Source organism: Monomorium pharaonis, chromosome 1 (assembly GCF_013373865.1).
Source record: "Monomorium pharaonis isolate MP-MQ-018 chromosome 1, ASM1337386v2, whole genome shotgun sequence".
In the NCBI taxonomy this organism is placed as follows: Eukaryota; Metazoa; Arthropoda; class Insecta; order Hymenoptera; family Formicidae; genus Monomorium; species Monomorium pharaonis.
Window position 1 is genome coordinate 5,653,646 of NC_050467.1, and position 24,604 is coordinate 5,678,249.

The following is a 24,604-nucleotide window of genomic DNA, read 5'->3' on the forward strand; positions in this document are numbered from 1 at the left end:
AATCCATTCTATTCGATTTGCGAAGAAGAATACCTCTCTAATCGAGAGACTCGAAATGGTCACGTGCGGTTATCGCGGCTGGAAGATGAAATCCCTCGACGAATGAGAGCACGGCGACGAGAGGGCGAGCGCGTGACACACGATGGAAGTCCATAAATCTAATCGACGTCCACGGAAGCACGAACGCGGGAGAGTAGAAGGGCAAAAAAGGCGAAAGGTGAGGGTGGTGGAAGCGAGAGAAGGGGCTCGAGAGAGAGGGAGAGAGAGAGAGAGAAGCGGAGAGGGGGATGGTTCGTTAAACGAGCTTAACGTGTGCCACCTCGTGGTAAGGCATTACTCTCGACTAACGGGCCGTGTTGCAAACCCTATTAGCAATATATTTTCCTCGCTCCGTCGGACCTTCGGCTTGCCATTGTGTTGCCGGCCGAAGGGTTTACACGTTGTCGTTGGAAGCGCGCCGCGCGCGTCCAGTGAGATTTTCAGTCCCGTGGGCCGGAAGCCCGCTCATCGATCCCCATCTCGTTCCCTGATGCTGACCCTCGTAGACGCGGCAGATTTGTGCGCCCACCGGGTAAATTCTTCTCGATTTTTTGGCCGACCTCTCGAGCCCTTAACACAGCGGCCTGTTGATTCGCCGGATGATGGTTAAATGCCTCTCGGGAATCCTGTTTCCAAATGCTATCAGGGGCATAATTGTGATTTGTTGGAAGGACTTGGGAGTATCCTTCGTCTCGTCGTAACGATTTTAAATTTAATTCGGTACACCCCGACAAAGGAATTTAGTTTGGTGCATGATGCAGTTAGTACAATAAAAATTAATGTTTATAGTTTGGCTAACTGAGCGATGTTGGGACCGACACCGATACTTTTTAACGCTTTTGTTCCGTGAATGGTGCCCCGGAAAATCACGGTAGACATTCGCGTAATGCTCGACCGTGTTTGCAGTGGCCCATAAAAGGAGGAAAGAAAAAGAAAAGCAACACAGCGAAACACGATCCTTGGAAGAAGCTAGCAAGCGCCGACTTTTCAGGTGCACCACCTCGTGTCTCCCATTTATAACCGGTCGTACCGTACAAGACAGCGGCGTATTTCGCTGGGCTCTCTCCGCGCGGGAGAGAATTTCAGTAAAAGTTTCGCGAGCGAGATACCGAGGTCCGCATATGTTACCGCTGTCTCGTTTTACCCTGCGAATTTCTGGGGGAAAACGTCGAACGGGATTCGCGGGTGTGGACCGGCGGCTTACCTACCGTCTACGTGAGCCACACGACGACGGGGTTCACCCCGGTTCTCTTTCTCTCGAGAAGGATACGTGAATACCGCAAATCATATCCGCGAGCTATGAGGTGAGAAGGATAACGAAAGGGAGAAAGAGATGCGGAGATTGTTCCCGGGTTGTGCTGGGCTACACGAGCTGGCTTTGTACCGACTTTGGACGGATTTTAGCGGGGTTTCGATGCTGCGAGCGCGACGTAACGGGCCGAATACCAAAACAGCCGTCCCACGACCACATCGCGCGGGGACGGTCATAAATATGTAAAACTCGGAGGGTGAATCGCGTGCGGGAAGATTAATGAGCAATTCTCACCAGGGTGTTGGCCGTGAACGTGGGGGGGAGGAAGACCTCTTCACGCAGCACGCACGGCTACTTCCGCGTTATCAATAGCTTCGACTTTGATAGGCTGGCTTTTTGGGTGGGCAACTTGTATCGGTCTATTATGTCAGTAATATACATATATACCTGAGCATATATATATGCATATGCTTTAGATAATAATATAATAATGCCGTATACTATACTAACGATCGTTTGAATATTCATGAGATTAGCTCCCGTGACAGCAATTTATTCTGTAATTAATCGCGGAAAGCTAATGTAAAGTTATTGCTAATTAGTACTAATATGGTTTTATGTACGATATCGGAGCATTACGAAATGTACATACAGAACATGATATAGTATGGATTGCTAGTATTTGAGTTTCTGTGACAATTTTTATAAAAGTCCTTTATAACAAATATGCATATTTTTAACGACTTTTAAATTGTGCTGTGATAAAAAGTCAACACAATGAATACATTTAATTAATTTTAATTATAATTAACACTAGACTAAAGAGTTGGAAAACTCTGTAAGAGTTGACATATTTATCTACGATATAAGATTTTGGTCCGTCGTATTAAACCCACCATTTTGAAATTAAGCAGTGATTTTTAAAATAAAATTATGTTGACTTTTAAAATGAGCACAGAAAGAAGTTGCTATCTCTATTTTTGTGGAAAATGTTAATTTTTTTAGGATTATAAGAATGAAAGTGTAAACAATATAAAATGTCATATTATGTAAGTAAAGTTAAATTATAATTTGTCACATTTCTTTAATTTTTGAACATTGATTATTATCTCTACGATACTTACTACAATTGTATGCATTGTAGTAAGTAGATATGGCAACCATTCGAAGGTATTCCGAGGCTACGACTCAGGAAGTAGTAGAGGTTCATTGCGTATCAGACGCGCTTGTGGTACAACTAAACTTCGAGCGCATCTTACGGGTTTTTCTCGCGAGCGAGTCAATTGTCATTGTAACAATGGTCGTGGGGTTCGGTGGCGGGGGAAGGGGGGGAGGATTTGCGCTTTGGGAGAGGACGGGATATCTTTCCGGATAAACGCCGCTATAAAAGGCCGTGAATGCGGGGTATTAGCGCCACTAAAGCGCCGTCTTGCGCCGCCCTTGTGTAATCTCCGTCGAGATTACGACGTCCGTCTGCGGAATCCCGTGGGAACGGAACGCTCCTTCCCACTCTCCCGGGCGAAGTTTCTGCTCTTCAGCATATCGATTCGAGCCGACAGCGATCGCATCGCATGTCGGAAACAGCAATTACTCGACAATGATTATTGAATTCTTTCCGCGTCGCTAATTTAATCATAATGGGGCGATATCTCCTTGCATACAGGACGGACGATCTGTAATTAGAATCGATTTAGTCTTAATTGCACTTGCGGCCTGCGATAATGCCAATGTGCTCTTTCTTTTTCGAAATTTTACTGTTAACCCTTTCGCGACGGCAGCATTGATCGCCATACGGGAGGCGAGTCTGCGTATTGCAGTGCGCACTACAGTTTGTCACGGAAAGATTAACAAAGATAAAATATTTTAAAGACGAGTATATATAATAACATCGAATGTTTTAATACACACAAAAAAAGTAATATAGCCAATAACGTATGTAATTACGGGCTGCCAACTACATAAAATACTCAATGCAATAATATTTGCTATTAATACAAGTACAATGTTGATACTGCAATAGCATATATTATTGTATTGAGTATATCTGTAGTTGGCAAACCGCAACTATATATCTTATTGCATATATTATATTTGTTTTCAGTGTGTAAACATGCAATAACAATTATCATATTATAGTGGCTACACGAGAAGAATTTTCTCTTAAAAATTACCCTGAAAATTATGGTAATTGTAGGACAACGTAAACCTGAAAGAATTTAACTATATCTTTAACAAAATTTACTAAAATTTTAATAAAATTTGGCAAAATTTTGTAAATTTTACTATACTTCTAACAAAATTTACTAAAACTTTGCCCAATTTTATTACAATTTTAGTAAATTATAATAAATTTTGGTAAATTTTGTTAAAAGTATGGTAAAATTCTTCAAGGTTTACGTTGTCTCACAATTATCACGATTTTCAAGGTAATTTTTAAGAGAAAATTCTCTCCGTGTACTTGGAGTGAAGAAAGAGTTGAAAAATTACAATTAATAAATAATTGTTCTTTTAAATTTATATTAGTGTGCTACAATACGAATCAAAGATGAAACAAAATGTCTTACTTCCTAAACCTTATCTCCTTACTGAAAGCGATTGGACAATGCGTATTCACACGCTGCTGTTTGTGAAACTAAAATTCACGTGTTTATATCAAGTGCGTATTCGTTATACATTTTTCTATCTTGCCTCGCGCCACACAGCTTTAAACGCGGGTCGACAATACTGACTTTTGTTTGCGCTCATAGAACACGTTTCGAAAATATCGCCACGTACTTCGGATACAGCCCGAATACGATCGACGATATGAACAAACAAGTCACGCCGGCGACATTATGGCACCGCACCTTCGGCTCGAGAGCAGTGATTCGGACTATTTACATAAAGATCCCCACGAAGCTTTCGCGCGATCGCCTCAAAGATACGAAATCGATTCCTGCGTAACTTATAACCGTACGATAGCGCAATCGTAATCGCGCGAGGGTTGTGTACGTGTCGAACCGCGCGAAACCGAGTAAACCGAGATAAAAATCAGAACATTTTGCCGTGCGTCGAAGACGGCCTGATCGATATTGCTTATCGAGTTTGGCCCTACCGCGAAAGCCCTTACGAGCGCGATCTCTTCGCTCGTACCTTCCCAAAAGGAAGAGGAGACACGAACGCGAGTGGAACGTCGATCGGCGTCGTCGTCGTCGTCGTCGTCGTCGTCGTCGTCGTCGTCGTCATCTACGTCGTCGCGACAATAACTGAGAGCAATCCCCGTCCGACATCCGGGCGCGACATATTGGGATGAGAATCTCGTCGACTTGTATGCGTTTACCTCGGCTGTATCGTGAATGCATCGGGCTGACGATGAAAGCGAAAAAGAAAGTCTAGCGATATCAAGTGAAGTCTGTCGCTGCTTTACTTTTTCGCTTTTTACTTTTTTCTCCAGATTTTTGTTTATTATAATTGTCTAAAGCTAGATACGTGCGATGTATTATACAAAAGTTTTTTTGGTCACGCTTAATGGTATTGATGTAATTTTTCATACGTAATTCTTTTTGAAATAAAAAAAGAACTATATTGTATATAAATATTTATTTTTTTTGTTTTAAATATAGAAATGTATATTTTATATACGTATACACATAATATATTACATACAATATATGATAAATATAACTGTAATTTTCAAAACATAAAGTTATCCTCTTTAAAAATTTCCTCGGGCGACAGCCTGAGCAGCCTGAGCAATCAAACTGGAAAATGCACACATCGTTTACACGTCGGTTTTTCTGTTTACAGTGCCACCGATGAAGCCGATAATCTATGACGCGAAGAGGCGAGACATGAGTAAACTTCTCGAGGCTTACCCGGAGGGAGCTGACCTGTTCCTGGTTTGCGAGGTGCATGGAGGTAAATGACAGCTATGTATAATGTCAACATAACTTTACGCACACTTTTAATTGTTGCCTTAGTGAATAGCTGGCAAGAACCAATTGCACGTTAATGTTTAATTTTAATCAAGCGTTTTAAATTATACTTTGAAATTCACACTGAGATTTTGAACTTTATTTTATTACACGTGAGAAGCTTAATGCAAAGCTCTCTATTGCAAATAAATTGTTTGAAGCAGAATTTTCCAAAGTGTGAGTCGTAAAAAATTTTTCAGTAAAGGAAAGGAAAAATGCAATTTCGAAATAAATTACAAAGTTTTTGTACGTAAAAATGATTCGTATCGATATCCGTTATCAAGATTACATAACACATATAGGAAATAAGTTTTTCATATTTTCATACCCTCATTATATTTTATAAATTACATTTAATAAAAAATTATAAAGTAGGAAGTAAAATGAAGTAATGTAAATGAACAATCAATTTATTTTTTTTCATGATTTTTTATATTTATTAAAGTATATATGTTATAGATGTTTGTCGATTTTTGAAAAATGTCTCGCTGCTCACACAAGTTTGGGAAATCCTGATCTAAAGTCTAATACCGAGCCAAATCCGAGGCTCGAAGGCAAGGAAAGGTATACAGTAGCCGATTCATGCACTTTAACTGCATAATTCAGAAAAGCGTGTTACATCAGCTTTACATGACTAAAGACGACTTACACCGATCAAAAGTGTTCGGATCTCGATTCGAGCAGCCTCCGCGTGAATCGCTTCATGGATGCGATCAACGCGCGCGAATTACTCGAGGAAAACGGTGAGAGGCGCAAATGTACGTCGTGCGTGCCGAACGAAAAATCCCATCTCGCCGAAGAATCGCGGGTATTCACTGGCGCGAGGCCAATTCCATTTAGAGTCCTCTGCACAACGCACTCGAGGAGAAACGCCGCGAGGCTGGTGCAGCAGCGGGGGGGGATCTAGGGAGTCGCGAGAACGGGAAGGGCGGAGGAGCTTAAAAGAGTCCGCCCGCTTTTTCCCCATAGGCACCGAAACGACGCTTGGTGGAGCGACTTGTCGCGCGACGGCCGAATCCTCGCTTGGATCCACGCCAATTCTGATCCCCTGTAACTGCCACCGTTCCGATGCACCCGCCAGAAATCGTGCGCTCGCTTCCGTCGTCGTCGGAAATAAATTATCGCGCCCGAGGCCTCCACCCGCGGCGACTATATCTTTAACCCTTTCAGGACTGATTGCGAGTCCGTATAAGAAACATGGCTTTTTAAGCGTCGATCTTGGACCTTACATCTTTAGGATACAATAAGTTTTACTTTTTTTAAAAAATATTTTCTTGAAGTAATTTTGAGATCTATGATAAGGTTTTTGGTCGTCAACGCGCTGTAGGTTTGTTGTTGAAAGTAGCTTTAGAACTACTTATTTTTGGGCAGCGCGACTACTTCGCTTTTATAAAGATTTCGAAATGGGTAACTTTAGCGTGAAAGTTCGAAGAAATTCCGGCGTTTCTTACTGGAGACATATCACGTGAAAATTTTTGAGAGCATTACATCTTCCTCTCGATAAAAATCTGTGAGATGACGGAGTAAAAACACTTTTATTTTTCCTTCTATATTAACGTTTTACGAAAATGGCAAATGTAGGAAGAGATGAGAAGTTTCGTATCTAAGAAAAATCAAGAAGGAGAAGAGGAGGCGGAAGTGACCTCGCAGTTCGCCGCGTTGTTGTGTAATCAACTTCTTGAAAAGCCGCCAAATTCGATTCAGGAAATTTATACGTGCTTCTGCCGTGACACACAGCATCTTTTTCTAAGAGCACATTTTCAAAAGCGCATTCGATAAACCGTTTAACTATTACCTTTATTATCTCTGAGCACCAAGTATTAGATGAAAGATATTCCGAGACATTAAATCGCGGAGGATTTTTACGACTTTTCTGAATTTTGAATTCGTCGTTAGACGATGAAGATGACAGTTCTCTTGGTAAAAGTACGAAAGTACAGTTGATGGGGTAGAGAATGAACCTCCTTCAAAGACCCGGGGAGGGAGCGAGTAGAAAATGAAAAGCGCCCTGGCAGAAGATTAACGTATAGTTGACTTCGTCGCCTCTGCCGGGGCGCGATGAATCCGTTGGATCCATGCCAATCTCCGCCGACATAGCCAAGCCACTATTTCCAGTTTAACACGAGCCACGACCTGCCTCGATGTTGTCCGCCCTCTCGCGCAATTCCATCGCGGGATTGCGGATAGTTTTGAACTAAGTTCCATTTCCCGAGAATGCCCGATGCCCTCCGTGAGCTGGCTGCCGCGTCACGTTGGCAAACGTATCACGCGTCGATACCATTGAATTTCAAAACGGCGGATAAATAATTAATAGCGCGCCCTGCACCGACTGCTGAAATACTTATTAGGCTTCTGCAATCGCAAGGCATGCGATGATATAATTTATAAGACTGTAAGCCGTTAGATATTGTTATGTATGTCGAGAAACATTTTCGGAGAGTGAAAAATTATTCAGAGTCAATAAGTCTCACTCCCTTTTTGAATATCAATTCTTTAACAAGATTGTACATGTAAATATGTAAAATGCATTTTTGGCAAGAGCAATCTGAATTTCTGTTTATCAAGATTAGACTCGATATTTTATAGCTAGAATGTTTTGATAAAATTAACTATATAAGGATTTGAGTGGCATTTTCCTGTTAAAAAATAAAATTCTACCAAAATTTTAAATTTTAAATTGCAAATATTTCTAAATATTCAGTAAACGTTTCTTTTAAAAAACGTTAAGTTGACCCAACTAAATATAAATAATATAATACTATTATTCTCAAGAATCATGATATATTTAATAGGAAGGAATTAATCATTCTTATGGCAATAGATAATTCATAAAAGAATTTATTTTTTAATCAAATACTGGTTGAATCTATCAGATTTCTAATTTAAGCAGTCAGGCAGTTTTTTTTAGTTGATTTTTAATTGTATCAATTGTTTTCACTTTTAATCTTTTTTAATTAAAAATAAATATAATTTTTGTTTTGTGATTATTGTAATATAATTTATATGAAAAACAAAACAGACGTATTCTTGATATGAAATTACTCGAAGAATTGACGATTTCAAGTATTTTTCAGAAATGTCAAGAATCAACGATTGCATCCGCATTTCACATTCCGCGCGGCATAGCAATGATTTGAAATTATTGCACGTCCTGGCTCCGTCTTTCTATCTCATTCTGTTTATTGTTACCCTTCTATTGTTACGTTTTCATGCGCTTCTTATTTATTATTACGTTTCTATTGTTGCGTCTTGTTGAGGATTCCCGGGGGACCGCGCGCGGTTCATCTAGCGCTTTCGTTGTGAAAATGTTTTTTCGCTGTCGAAGCGGACAAGGATTTTCTCAGAGTATTGTGTTCAGCTTCGCAATCTTAATCGAAATATCATTAGATGTACCGTTAACATCAGATATACCGTGTTTATTGTGTAAATATTTTGCTTATTGTTACATATATTTTTAGGCGAGAGTTATCGAATAACTGTATCCCTTGCAAATTATTGTTTATTACATTTCCAATTTATTGCAGTACTGATTTCCAAACAAATAAGCGTTAGCACCGAGGCAAAAGTTGTCAATTTGATTAAACTTTTCAGTTTAATCAAATTTCATTAATTCAAATATTTACGCACTTGATTTAAATTTGTAAATACTTGAACTGAAGAAATTTAATCAAGTTGAAAAATTTATTCGAATTAATATCTTTTTGTCTCAGTATATGTACATCCTTGTTAGCATTCTAGAAGAAACATTGTCAACATTTTTCTTTATAATGTGAACTTAACACAACGTCGACACGACGATTAAATTAATGTAATTTGCTCCCAGCGATCTTCTTTCTTACACATGAACTGTCCATGATGTAGAGCATATCAGATTTACTCTTTAATTACGAGCAAAAATATAACACTTCATTATACACAAGGATTCACTCTACGATACGAAGAATGACAGAATTCTTTTCATGTTAATTTTTATTCATATTTAGTAAATCCGTTGTGCTCCAATTGTGATAAGGCAACCATTTTTTGAGTGAAATTTTATTCGAAGGAATGCAAAGAGCTGATACTCTTTATATTTATCACGACATGAAGCGAGAAGACCTTTCAAATTAGCTTCCACATTAAAGAGCATTGTATTATAATTTAAAGAGATATAGCATAATTTCCCGCAGCGCGACGCGTTTTTACTGTCGTTGCAATTTCACCTTTCGCCGCGTTTCGGCGTCGAGCGGAAGCGTGCTCTTCAGGACAGGTGATTTGTCACACGGGAACGAAACGAGCTCGCCTCGTCCGACTTGCCGGTGGAGTTTTTCGCACTCGCGTACAGGTAGCTGATGACTTCGGGGCGGAAAGCTCGTGACGAAATGCGCGCGATACGACAGAAAAGGAAATAACAGAAAGAGAGCGAGAGGGAGGGGGCGAAATAGTAAGAAAAGCCGCTGCACCGCAACGTCAAGCGGAAGACGCGACGAGCGAACTTTCGGCGCATTTGTACTCCCGTCTTTTCCCTGAAACTAGCATGTTTCTCTCGCTCTCGTTTCCCTTTCCGATAGTAAAACTCTCTCGCTCGCCTGTCTGATCTCTTCGGGAACAGCTGATTGCTCGTATTTCTCATTCGCCGAGAAATACAGAACGCCACTTGTTTGCACGACTTTTCTGCTCGTTGCTCCCCTGCGAACTTCGTCGTACTGCCATGACTTTCAGTGTGCTTCTTCTTTTTCCTTTTGTTATAACATCTGCACTTGAACGTAATCAATTTTTTCTGAACCTTTCAGTATAGTTTTATGATTTTGTGGCACAAGGCTTTAATTTCGAAACTCAATTTAGACTGAAAATTATATTATTACGTTAATAAATAAATAATAAATTTAGAGCCCAACAAATATGTGCATTTGCACACGTTTTGAAGCATTTATGCAAAATATTTGTCTGGCTTGACGCAGACGCGCACTTTTACGGGATTATTTCTCTCTTTTGCGTCAATGAGCGCGATAATTGCGCGTACTTTTTTGCCGGACAACGCAGAAAGCTCTTTTACTCTAACGGCAAAACCATGAAAAGCATCCGGGTATAGCGCCGGTGTGCATTTAACACCTGCGTCGCAAAATATAATACGTCCATGCCAATTTCATAATGCAGCGTTCGCCGCCATCGCTGCCGCTGCCGCTGCTGCTGCGGCAGTCCTCGCACGTATTAAACGGAGGGGAAAAAAGACCGGAGGGGGATGTGTGGAGAAACGCGAGTATTTTGCGGCTTAATTTAGGATATCGGACGCGCGGGGTGCGCCGAGCGGAAATCGTTGACCGATACGAAAGGAAATAAAGCGGGTCCCAGGTACCCCGAGGGAAAACACCAAAATTGCCATCTCGGAAAATATATTGCGTTTGCGAAGTGTTTCGCGCGAATAATAACCGTTCAATAACTTTTTTGGCGGTTATTAATTTCCGCGTTCCAGAAAACTGACGACACTTTCAGCATCAATAAAAAAAAAAGTACCCCGAACATTAATCTTAGGGAGGAAGTTTGCCAATTGCGACACATTCGTTGATTCTACAGTTACGCAGATATTATTTCGAAAGTTTATTTACTAAAGAAAAAAAAAGAAAATTTTGATAACAAAAATTTAAAAACTAATTATACGGAAAAAATGTCTTTAGATTTTATAAACAGTTTTGTTTGACTATTTTTAAACACATTTTTCTGTTTTGATAAATTTTATACATTTATTTAGATTTAATAAGATTTATTAAAACTAAATAAAAATTTGTTAAAAACAAAGAAATATATATTTTGAAATAGTTGAACAAAATTGTTTATTAAAGCAGTTCATTAGAAATTTTTCTCTCTGCGTCTAAAGATTATAGTAATGTTATCGATAAGCAAGAACAAAAATATCGTAATTGCAGTAATAATGATCCGTTTGTGGCACATAATTCCAGCATTAATACGCAGGGTATATAATTCAGTTCTAATGATCGCCATCGATTTAACCATGGCTCGGCGAGTTCTTCGAGCTGCTCACCTGGCCCGTAATCGCAGTTTATTCGCGGCACACGATTTAGCACAGCGCCGTACGAATTCGGTGCAGCCGGTTTATTGAGCTAGCAACGTCAGCGAGAAATAAAGACCCTATTAATGCGAAGCGGGATTAGGATAGCACGCCGGAGTGCAGCTTTCGCGGCTGCTCGCATCCTGCAGCTCGTGGCCGAATTTTCGGATAACGATTCGAGGCACCATTTTCGCCGTCAGACTCGTGCCCGGGCGAATATTACTCGCCGTCCCAAATTGTTACTTAGTTATCCCCGAGGATGCTTCCCCGGAATAAACCAGAGCGGAACGTATGACTGACCTGAGATATCGCGCGCGCAAATTCAGAATAGCACAATGCGCTATTTCATCTCTTTGTTATTATTCGGTGAGCATCGATAAAATTATGTAGCCAACGTATTTGGAAAGACGTGAGATCAATTCTTCGCAGATATATAATAAATTTCTCTGGTAATCTGGCAGTTTGAATTCTTTTTGTATTTATAGATCAAATTTTTGGGGGATATATTTATACGCTACTTTTATACTTTTTATTGTAATCACAATAGTTTACTGTATATCATTTTTATTAAATGGTGATTTTGTGCAAATGCTATCAACGTGCAAGAGAGCGCGTTATCATTTCGCATGAATGTCTTCAGTACGGGATGTACAACGCGGCAATTTTAGTGTGTCGGACGATAGCTATGTTTGTAATGCCCTGTACTGACGTAAATCGCCTTCCGTCTTCCTTAATGTCACTATCCTTAGACGCGAACAAGGAGCTACTACAAAAAGGGGATTGTCGCTTGTTACCGTTTGCGAAGAGAAATGTATCTCAGAAGACAAGGTACAAAAACATAAGGTACAAAGTTTCCGTATCCGAGGGAAACGGAAACGTCACGTTCGAGCAATGTTACGGAAATATAATTGTTTCATAAATTGGTGGCTGATATCGTCCGACGTGCATTTTTTTAATTCGTAAGTTTTTCGTACGCAAATTCGAATGCAGGCGTAGAGGAAATCGTTGACACAAGAGACAAGTTGGCATTGCGTTCGGTTTATGTGTTTATGGTGAATGAAATTATGGAACAGTTTTTTTCGCAAAATATCTCTTTTATAATGTAAATACTATTCTCAAAGTTTTATTTTAAGCGTTATGAAGAAAAAGAGAAATTTGATTTAGAGAAAACAAATAATTAAAAAGAAATTGTATTAATGTTCTTCAGCTTGAAAGAATAAATTTAAATCACATACTATTAGTTAAAAGAAGAGTTTCTGTTACTGTACGTTATTTTAAATAATAACTGTAATTTTTATTGTAATAAAGTGAATGGAATTAAATGTACATTGACTCATATTAAGGCAAATTTGACTTACGCGTGAGTGAGAAATACAACGTTGCTTTAATAAATTTTAATATTTTTTAAATATTTCTATATTATAACTGAACTAAAATAGTTTACTAAAATAGTTTGTTTTTCTGTAACAGTATTTCGCTATTCGATCATTGTAAAGTAGCATCGTTTTAAAAGCTACACCGTTTATCAAGAATTATATGCATGCGATTTATTCTTTCCTTTTATTACGTTTTCGTTGATTTCATATGGATTTGTCAGGTTATAGGTAATTTACACCGCGATATGTGCCAATTTATCTTGCCATCAGGGAGAGTTGGTTATAATACAGTACGTTCGTATTTTATTTATTACAAAGAAATTATATCGTTTACAAAATCGTTCTTGGTATGTGTGTGTAAAGAAAGATTTTCTCTACTACATTAGTACAGTTTAATTATAATAATTAATTGTTTGAAATGTCGAATGGAGAAATTGTAGTGAAAACTGTGCCAACGAGCCCGGGCTCCTTTGATCAACGTATTATTGTGTCAGAATATTATATTAACAATATTATATTAATACACAGTTCTATATTGATGTATTATGCTATTATTACGTAACAGACTACGTTTGCGAGACTAATTAATGAGTGACACGTCTAAAATGGACGTTTTCTCTCTCTCTCTCTCTCTTCTCCCTCCCGTTTCCTCGGTGTGTAACCGGGATGGCTCGAGCGAAGCTAACCGATAGCACAATACCGGTGCTCCCGACATTTCGACTGGGCCGAAACGCGGTACTTTGCAACGCGTAACAAGCAACTCGTCTGCGGAGATCGCGGGAGAGTGGTTTGCAACGCGGAATCCGAGTCGGACGTCGGGCACAAAGTGCGGCGGACAGCTCGAAAGGACGGCCGATGCGGGATAAAATCCGACATGACGCTTCTGTTTACTGTGCACTGCATATGCAAAGCGAAATTCTCTTCCCGCTTCGTACAGGGCGTTTCATAAGCACCGCCATGCGGTGTCACGTTCCGTTTTTCGATGCGGGGACGCGGAATGAAATGTATCGTTCGACACGTGTCATTAGACATTGGAGGCTACATTTTTGTGCGCTTGTGCTGCTGTGGCTACATGTTGCACTTTCAATTCTAAACTTTGTTGCCTGACATGTCACGTTTGGTATTGTGCGTGAACACGATTCTCCCCCTACGTAGAAATTCTGTTGAAATTCGAGCACACTGAACCAAAACTATACATAAATTTCAATGAAATGTTCATTCTGCTAATGAAAAATTTATTAAAATTGGTCCAATGAATTGTTTTATTATCATGATGTTTTATTTATTGTAACAAAGAATAATTTGTTATATTAATAAATTTATTTATGGCTAATGAAAAAGTTCAATGTGATATTTATACTATTAACAAAAAGTTTATTGTGTCAATGAATTTTAGTCGATAAACGTCATACATTGATATTGTAAAGAATATTTTTTTCAGTGTACCGTAGAACATTCGTCAAATAAATTATTTGTAACGGTTTCAATAAAAATCGATTTCAATTGTATTTATAATTTAATGTAATCAGATATAGATCATAAAAGTCAGGTTGCGTATTTTATCTTACTTTTTAATTATATTTAAAATCTTTTACATTTAATTTTGAAAGACCGTATATCGGAAAATTTCTGGTTTGTTCTACTCACGAGAGAATAGCAGCAGCGATGGGGGTTTAATTTATTTTACTGTGACATAAAATCCTGCAAAATGCATGCCGTCCCTTACGGGTTGACCTCGTTTGACCTCGTGGCTTCTCGTCGTTAGTCCTGCGATATCCTCGCATACCAGCATGCAAAAGATATTCCTGCTGCGTGAGGTGTTATTTAAGGACGCGAGAGAAAATTCTCCAATTTATCCAAAAGTATCTTTGTGTACCGCGTTTTTAAAACGAACCAATTTATGAAATTATTCAAGGGATTATCGCCGTGGGGAGAATGTAAAATTACAGTTTTTTACGTTAATGGGTCCTGCTTTATGTGCAATTTGGCGAGAATCATGCTCCGTTAAACATGAAATTATTATTTTCCGTATACGGAATATCGCGAGAACGCGGGAGGAAGTCAATAATACTGATTTTTAACGACGAGTTTAACGACTTCTATAAAGTTCTTATTTTTTTTATTTCTTACCTCCGTCGAGGCAAGTTTCGAGGCGAAATAATTTATTGTCGCGCACACGAAATCATTCTCCGCTCAAAATGCGAAACGACGAAACTTCGCAAATAAATCGAGCATTAATATTTTCTATTTTACGCGCGCCTTGTGAGTGGCAAAGTTTGCGGTAACTCGGGCTTCGTTGGTTTCGTATTTTCATATTTGCGATTCTTAGCGGTAATGCTTCTTTCATTTCGCTTTGAGGTTTGCAAATGGCTGGGGCCGGGAAATCCGTGCGCAGTGTATCTTGCAGAAATTCAAACTACATAACGCATTGACTGTAATTCCTAATATCAACAGAACTTCGGAGTATACCGAGGGGAACTACCGCGCAACGATGCTCAGAGATTTGCATTGTGCAAACGCTGTCTAAAAAGGAAACTTTGTCTCCGATCAGCATAAACGGATATCCCGTAACATTATATTTGTTTCTAATTCACTGCCTGGCATTTGCCTATGTTTAATGATATCCAATTGTGGTGGTAAATTTGTCGTTTTATTACGTACACGTCATTAACGCCGAATTAATCCTTCTCTCATTTTACATATTTTTTATGATCACGAATTAGAAATTAAATTAAATTATTTTATTCCTCTCTTGAGTAGAATTTATCTAATTTCGCGATGGCAAATATTATCTATGTTAGCAGGGATCGAATTTCCATTTCCCGATTGACTGTTATTGTAGAGATTCTTGTCAGATTTGAGAGCTGTTTGACTTTTCAAATGTAAATTGCACGACTCACGTAGATTTTCCCGAATCCCGAGGGAAACTTTCATTTGCAAATCTCCCACGCGAGCCGTAACGGGTTATTTTAGAACTCAATTTGCAAAAACAATCAGTTGCAATCGCCTTAAGTAAATAAAAGCTCCGCGGAAATGCTTTCAATGTAAAAATACTTGGTTCTTTCGTTTCCGTGTAAAATAAAGGGAGGAGAGGGGGAGGAAAAAAAACCCCCGCCACGTATCGTCACGTAAAGTTCAGCGAGGGTTTCTTTCCCAATCACGGTGCTCTTGTGCTCGCCCGCGGTCACCCTCGATTCAGCGCGGCCGGCAGTTGGAAATAATTGACCCCACTCTGCTCGTATTTCGAGCATTCGCCGTCGCGTAAAACGAGGGAGCGAGGGAGCAAGCGAGCGGGCGAACGGCCCTCGCGTTTAAACCCCCGGCTTCGCGCTCTGCGGGTATACTCCTCGAAAAGCGTCGGCGAAACGCCGGCAATGCGCGCGCGTCGGCCGCTCATTCTGCCGCGTATTGTTACCACACAATACACGGTGTATTTCCACCGGTGTGCTCCCCCTACCCCTCCTCACCCTCCTCCCTCGCGCCACGGCCGCTGTCCGGCTGCCCGCATTGTCGGCGCTCGGCGTTGCATCGAACGCAATTTTACAGCGTCACGGAGCGAAATGTTTGTTTTAACGCGACCCAGCAGCCGTAACGCGGCGTTTCTCCTCCATTCACGTTCCTCACTCTCCTCCCGTCTCGCGGCGAAACGACGTTTTTATTCCCACCCACGTATTTTGCGTGTGCACGTCTCGCGCATCCCGATTATGCCCTCTCCCACCTATATGCGCCCACCGCAAGAGGCGTGTGCACGTTTCACTCGTGCTAATAACGGGGGAGGGAAAAAAAAAACACGTAGTTTCGACGAACAAGCGAGCTCACGGGTGAACTCGAGAGTTTGTCCTCTCGGTGAACTGATACTTCATCCGGGGAATTTTATCATTGATACGTCGATTAAACGTTAAAAGTTCAATCGCGCAGAGTTTCGAATGACGTGGTCTAACATCGATTCTCGTTCACCTCGCTGTCAGTTTATTAAATTGAAGAGTTCATCGTAGGATTATTTGTTTATCGGTTTTTACATTCGATAGCTTTTATTACGCGGTAATCCACACGATGGTATTCCACACCGATACGTATTTATCCTTACAACTTCGTGCGATCACTGCCTTTCGTTTATTTCAACGCGATACTCGACGGTATCGCGCGAGTTGTTCGGCGGCAAAGTTATCGAGGGTTGAAATACGTAAAACGACGAGGTAACATCCTGCCCCCCCTCCCCTTCCTCTCCGGGAAATGGATATTCGCGCCGCGAAAGTATCCGTGCGAATATACTCGGCATCGTTGTTTCACGTTTCTTAACGAGAACGAGGGGAAGCCGACTACGATCCCGGGATGCGTTTACGCGGTGACTGCGCTTAAAATGCCGTAACGTCGTAAAAATACGTTGCGGCAGTGGGTAACGCGACAAAGTAACGGGACGATAATGAGTTTAGTTCGCGACGACTTTTAATACGCGAGGTTTTTCTCGGTGCGCGCGCGATCTGGCACAGAAGTCGTAATAACCGTAATAACCTGCGTCACTTTATTATTCGGCACGCATAAATGCAATTTAAAGCAGTCACGTATAAAAGGTACCCTTCCCCCTCCCCCCCTTAAGGGGAAAACATTTTTTTTCATATTACTCTACTTATCGACTTCTTCCGAATTCGCGCTTACACACACATGACATTTTCAATTACATTATTTTCTTATACCAAAGCTTTTAGCTTATTTCTGAAAGCATATTATCATTCTTTCCTGTAATGGTGCTTAACAGTTATTTTGTACGTATAAAGTATTTAAAACTTAGTGCTGCAGATAAAAATAGCGAGACGACTTCACAAAAGTATAATTTTTTAATTCTTTTTCTATTTTTACATGAAATTGTAGTTGGCAACTATGATGCTAAAACAGACGACTTTAGGATCCTCTTATCCACTTCACAATCGATTGATAATATATTTAAATTATATCAGATTTTGGCGAGATATCGATTTTGTAGCGATAAATAGTTCCGTATTTCGGTACTGGCTGTGTTCAAATTTCTCAACCCTTTTAAAAGAGTTGCCTCCCCTCAAAATGTTCAAACACGTATTTGGCGATTTTAAAAAAATTAATTTTGGACCGTTTCAGAAATACAGAGATTTTTGGTATTATTTAAGTCCCATTAAGGTCCATTGCTATTATCTCATGCTATTAATCTTCTACTAGTATTGATCTCTAATATTGGGTAAATATTCAATAATTGAGCCAGTAGCTCACCGGTATTTTCACTTTGATAGCGAAAATATCTCAAGTTTTAAAATTTTTACTGTTGTGTAAGACAAAGATTTATTCGAATAGCGAAACTTTATTCGCGAGGAGATTTCAGTTTTCAATAACTCATTAATTAAGCATCGGCGATTTCGATATTCTCTTTCTCGAGAAAGAATTTATGGTTACACTGTATACACGCTATGTTTCATATATTACGTCTGTGAGGGTTTCGGTCTACGGCGAGTTCGCTGGGAAACACAAGGAAACGGATGGGGAAAAGCCTCCGAGGTACCACCGACGGGATATATTTGTATCCTGCGGGACGGCAGGAAATTATTCCGTTGGGAACAATAGGAGCGGTGGTTTCGATGGCGGAATTAATTATAGTGTAGGACTTAATGAACGCTTATTATCGCCCTCTTTTTCAGACGGAGTTATCTCGCGAGATAATGCGGAAACGCCGTCGCGACGGGAAGTCGCGAAAGCATGCGACATTATCTGCGAATATAAATTACGATAATAATTTCTTTGCGTGCGAAACTCGTGCACGATACGTCGATGCTTTTCAATTCGAACAGAAATTCCTTCATCATTTCGACGATTTTTCTACAAGTAAAATTTTGGATTTTTTAGTATCACGTTTAATATTCTACTAAACTGCAGAATTATGTAAAATCATAATTTAGTAATGGTGTAATAGTGAAAAAATTTGCAATAAATAGGATGGAAATCTATGATGGGAAGAATATTAATTTGGTGATTCTGTGTTATGCACATTTATATCGAAAAATACGCTTTAATTGTTTCCAACTGGTATCTCGATACGTATGTGTTGCTCACTATTGTGTCATTTAGTATTAATTAGAAGCTCTTTCCTCGGGTCATCCAGTCGGGTCAACAGACGCGTTTCCTGAACGCGTAGAGTAGCTTCGATCTCGCGACGCGGAGTCTGTTCATTTCCTGGTTATTGTTTAATGAACGTGTACTCTGTGGAAATTAATGCGATTTCAGCGCATTGTGCCCGGGAAATTAACGCGATTGTAGATAATACGTATTCCGCCATAACGCGCGTATAGGATTACCTGTTTGTTTCTTTCCGTACTTCCGTTCGTTTGTTATGCTCATTCATAATCTGCATTTGATAAATTATTTTAAGCTTCAACTATTCTATACTACTGTAAAGCTTGTCTCGGAAAATACGCAAATCCGTGTCGCCCGCGCGTTAAGAACAGTGAGAGGACAAACATTTGCAGTTGTTCCAACACTGCAGGTAGACGCAAAATAAACTGCATCAGGCACTCTGCGTCACATACAAATACGAATCCTCCGGTGTGACGCAAATAACAATTTTATGCAAGCATCTTGGTCCAGAGCAAATGCATTTTTAATTATACGGCTTTTTTAAATTTATTGATATTAATTTGTTGTACACGAAAGAATAATTATGTATCGGAAACAAATATTTATTAAAACAAAAGCATGACATATTGAATAAACTTCAAAGCAAATTTTTCTTAAAACAGTTTTTTTTTTTAAATCAAATAGAAATATAAAACTTATTTGATTTTTGATGGCTGAATTCAATAATAAATATTTTATATTTATCTTTGCTTAAATAGCTTAGTTAAAAAAGAAACTACGCAAGTTAGGAAAATTTTTGCTCAAAGTACAAAAGATAAGGAAAATTAAGAAAATGTTTAATCAAACACGTAACAAATTTCGACATTCATCAATTACAATAGACACTAACTGGGCAAATGCCAGTCTTTCGATATTAATATAGAGCTCCAACTGAGCAAATAGTCATTCCTAATTATTACGTCCTAACTATCAATATTAATGATCAGGGCTTTCAACAAGATGTATACGTGATGTACGGACTTTGATTGGATAGATATCCATGTAGACAGCTAGGATGGACAGCTCGTCTCTCTCTCTCTCTCTCCCTGCTCCCTCCCTTCTCTCTCTCTTTGAGCTAGATAGACAGATGGTTCATCTAGAATAACTGTTGATTAGGCGATAGGTATCCGTTAATACTGGACAGCGTTCAATAGTTACACGCCGTTGTTTGCTTGGGCAATAGTAGATATGCAATATGGCATCTTCGGAATCAAGATGGAAACATTATTTTAGATTAGAATTCTAAAATTTTGCTTATATTTGACTTTAAATCAAGCTTTAAAACTACATTTCTAAAATTATAAAAATGTACGTTTATTACTAATAAGAAAAAAATTGTTTGAAATTCAATAATTAGTTTTTTTATTAAAATAATATCATAATAATTTAAAATATTTTTATCAGTAGAAAAGAGTTCTGTTAGAAGAGAATTTTATTTAAATATTTTATACTTTTACAACAGTACAAAATAAGAAGAAATTTGCTCCTCGGAAGTTATTAATAAATAATATTTATGATTATTGTATATGTGCAGGGAAAATATTTCCGTACTATTAAAGTTATTTTTGAAATTACATTTTTTACTTTAGATTGATTCGTATGTATATTTAGCAAGTCTTTTGTGTATAAAACTAAAAATTTATTTTAAATAATTAAGAAAGAATATTCTTTTGAAATTATATCAAATAATATAACCGGTTACATTGTTGGTTCTGATTATTTTTCAGTATTCTCCCGTGGCAGACAATTCTCTGTCTCTGATAGTTTACCAGCTTCCTTATCAACATTCCCGGACGACAAGTATACCTTGCTAATTAACCAGAAGTAAACCAGTGACATGAGGCGCCTTTGGTACATTCACGGGTGTGGATTTACCTCAGTGGCGCGCACTTTCGGAATTCCCTTTCGTCATAATTAGCTGTAACAGTCGACAGCGGTGAACCACAAGTAGCGATCTCTCGAGAATGGAAGGCGAAATGGAGTCTCTCCTTGTTTTGGTCGAATGAGTCCCGTCCGTCGTTGTGATTGACGGTGACGTTCACCTTGAGGCCCTCGGGATATACCACTCGAATTACCCCCGATGTTGACTCACTTATTGGCAGAAGAATAATGACAAATGTGCCTTCTGCTGGTATCGATACGACTCGGATGTTTTTTAGTCTTGAATCATATTAACAACGTTGCAATCATAATACGAATTTGTGCTTTCTAATTAAAGTTTTACGAGAGATTTTAAGAGATTTTATTTTACAGATTTCTAAGGGAGCTCATAATCTTCTCTTTGATAGCTAATTGGACATGGAAATTTTTTTTTAGGACGTTCTCAATATTTGTAGTTGATAGAATTTGAAACACTTTGCATGTCATAGTTTTGAATAAATCGTGTGTATTTAGTATAATAAGAGATATTTGAAATCCTATATATTTCTTAGACCTTTTCTTTGTAGCAGGATATTTTTCTTTTGTTTGAACTTTAAGAAATTGCATTTTATAAAATTTGTCTAGTCTTTATCTCTTATATAGTTTTGTTTACATATCATATTTTATTTTTAATTACTTATAATATTCCTCATTTTTTCACCTTTTAGTTCTTACATACGTTTCACATATTATGTCGATTACCTTCGCTATAATTTGACAATATCTCGTTTCACTAAATTTTAAGTAATTGAATTTTGGAAGATAGTTTTAACTCAATACATGTCATTCTGCTGTACTCCTTTAGTCAGAATGTTATTTTATCTGTGCAGGTAAACCCAGACCGCAAGTTTCGTGGTACTTCGAATCGCAGAATATCCATGCGTCTACCGAAGTTCGAGAGACGCAGGGGCCGGGCGGCGAGACCAATGTCGTAACCATCAGCAACGTGACTGTGAAAGCTCTCACGAGGAGGCATCATCATGCCAAGCTGTCCTGCCGAGCGAATAACACTCAATTAGCACCGCCACCCACCACCACCGTCGTCATAGAGCTTAACAGTGAGTGCGCTCATTCCAATTAACGTTAATTGCATGCGACGCGACACGATGCCGCGTCGACCTTTGCTCTTCTCTAGAATGAATTTTTTGTGAGAAACTCAGGCTTAATCAGACGGTTCTTTTTTATCTGCAAGCTCGAAAGAAACATAAACGCGAAAGAAACAATTTAATTGCAATACACGGAAAGAACAATTTTGATAGCGTATGTAAAAATTTGGATAGTCCGTTTGAATGTTTCTGTCAGATAGATTTAAAAATGATTATTTTTTCAATAATTAAAGTTATCTTGCTAATTTGTTTTCGACTCTTTAATAAAATTCTACGATTTCGAGATATATAATATTTATATGATTTTATGACAAAGTAGTTTTGATGATTAATGAATTGTTTTTATTATTTAGAATAAGACTCTATAAATACAGAAAAACGTTTTTGCTGGAATATTAAATACGTTTATTCCCACAAAATTATTTCTACAAAAAAATTATTTAGAATAATAATATTTATTACAAATTACAATATGTATTAGCCACAAAATATATTATTAAAGTATTCATCGAGAAACCAATTTGGCGAAGAATTTACAAGATTGATCAATTATTAACACAGCTAGAAAGCTGCTAAAGTATTTTATTGCAGCTACAGAAAAAAATTTAGAATTATATAATTTTATCTTATTATAGCATTCATTACGAGCTATTTCGACATATCATTCTTCATCTTTTTATAGATAGATTTCTGATTTTGCAGAGTCACAGTGGTATGAGGTCCTCGGTTCTAAAATAGACGCGTGCAAGTTAAAGATAAAGTATCTAACATTAGTGTTGCTGATATCGCGTTGGTGATAAAAATTTTGATATTTTAAAAGTGTTTTGTTAAACAATCAAAATAATATTTATAAACAAACACATTTTTTCTTTAAATGGTTTGTCATAATATTGAGTATCAATTTAATTTTTTAAATAACAATTGTTAAAGGGACTATTATTAAGCTAGAAAAATTCTTTTGTGGTTATCCAGCAAAAATGTTCTTTACGTATAAAAATAAGTATTCTTACACAGCGATTCATGATGACGCGGCTTTCTTCACCTTCGTCTCCATAAAGATACTCGAACTTCCGTTCGCGCGTTAAAGCTTCGTTTGAACGCGGTTTACAAAAGAAAACTGTGGTTTTCATGCGTCAGAAGCTCTTTATTCGCCTGTAAAATAACGACCGTGAATCACTCACTCGTATGCCCGGCTATTACGTACAAAAAAAAAAGAGGTACCGAATATTTTCCCGGGAAATGTCTCGAATTTCTCGAATAGCCGCGAAACAAGTTACCGACGTTATGAATATGCAAAAGACCGTCAATTTTAACGCTGCGCGATACTTTCGATTCCTGTTTCTCTCTACCTTCCTCCCCCGTCCCATGTGTATCGATATCAATATTTTCTCGCTGCGAAAGAGGGCAGAGCGAATATTTAACCGGCGCGTGATCCGATTTGTCCGGCCGGGATCTATTTTTTTTTTTTTTTTTTTTGAAAATGAAACCGGATTCTCGACGAGACGAAATTGAAACATTTTTCATCGATTACAAGGGGAAGAGGGCGGCAGCGGTGGGAATTTCGACGAGAAGGGAACGGTAGCGACAGGATTTCGTACCCTCCCGTCGAAAAGCAATCAACCCCACGATGTCATTAATAACGCCACTTCCGGAATCGCTTCGAAACGCGACGAATCGCATGGCGTCGGGTAACATGCCGCGGTCACGACAGCGTTCGATTAATCTCCATGAAAAACAGAGGTAGAAAGGAAATATACGTATCCCTCTCCGCTTTCCCCACTTTCCTCTAACCCGGAAACAACGGTGGTGACTGTGGAAAATTGCGATTCAAGCGATTTTCTTTGACCGCAAGATCGACTCGGAGCAAGTAATTCGTTCGCAATTATTTCGAAGTGTAGAGAACTCGTAATGAAAAGTTCTTTTGCCTGCGAGATTGTAATATGTTGCTATAATTAAATATGAAAACCGTTACCTTTCGCCTGTAGCTTTCGGCGGATGTGATGAAATTGTTATCAAGTTTTACGCTTTTACATGTCTGCATTGGATATCAACTCAAAAATTATATAAAATATATTTAAAATATTATTAATATTATTAGTTATTTAGACTTTTTTGCAAATAAGTCGAACATTAAGCGCATTTTTATTCTTTAAGGATGTTTCAATTTGTTGGATGTTATTGGATCTTGATTTATTTAGTAGGGATAAAATTTTGCCGTATTTAAATCTCTCAAGTAAATTTTTAAGTATCTTTCTCTTAATGTATTAGATATGAGACTAAAATATTAAAAATTCCGACATTAAAAATTAAGAACATTGTGAAAAAGGATAGCGGTTATTGGAAAAAAAATACGATTCGAGTGTTACATTTCTATTCGGCAATGCAGCAAACGTACGCGAGTATCTGATAGCGTGTACCTGGCTTATCAGATTTCGCTGGACTCTACCATGTTTCGCAAAAATGGATTTAAAAAAAAAAATCGAACGACGCACGAAATGAAAAATCCTTCAATTTTCTCATCGACTAATTGACCATCGACAGTTCGTCAAAGGACAACCGGAGGGTCATTTTAATTGATCGGTGCGAAATAATTCCTGTCGGATTTGACGATTGAAAATGGACGATTCAGGCACAAACAGATTGCAGCCATTCACGTGTGATATCACACGCGTAGCCAAAAATTTAAAACCGCCGAGCAGACTGAATTATTCATTGCTCACTCTTTGAATGCATGCACCAAAATAATTTGGTAATATGTTCCTTCACATATTCAATGG

General features: G+C 38.5%; 1 protein-coding gene across 3 annotated transcripts in view; it reads left to right on the forward strand.

The window, feature by feature from the left end:
* LOC105833892 (nephrin) overlaps positions 1–24,604 on the forward strand; it is a 259,982-nt gene that overhangs the window by 107,642 nt on the left and 127,736 nt on the right. For all 3 annotated transcript variants that reach the window (XM_036292415.1, XM_036292410.1, XM_036292416.1), the window contains exons 5-6: positions 5,078–5,188; positions 21,552–21,779. In XM_036292415.1, the coding sequence (XP_036148308.1) occupies positions 5,078–5,188; positions 21,552–21,779 (339 nt within the window). The remainder of the gene's footprint in view (positions 1–5,077; positions 5,189–21,551; positions 21,780–24,604) is intronic.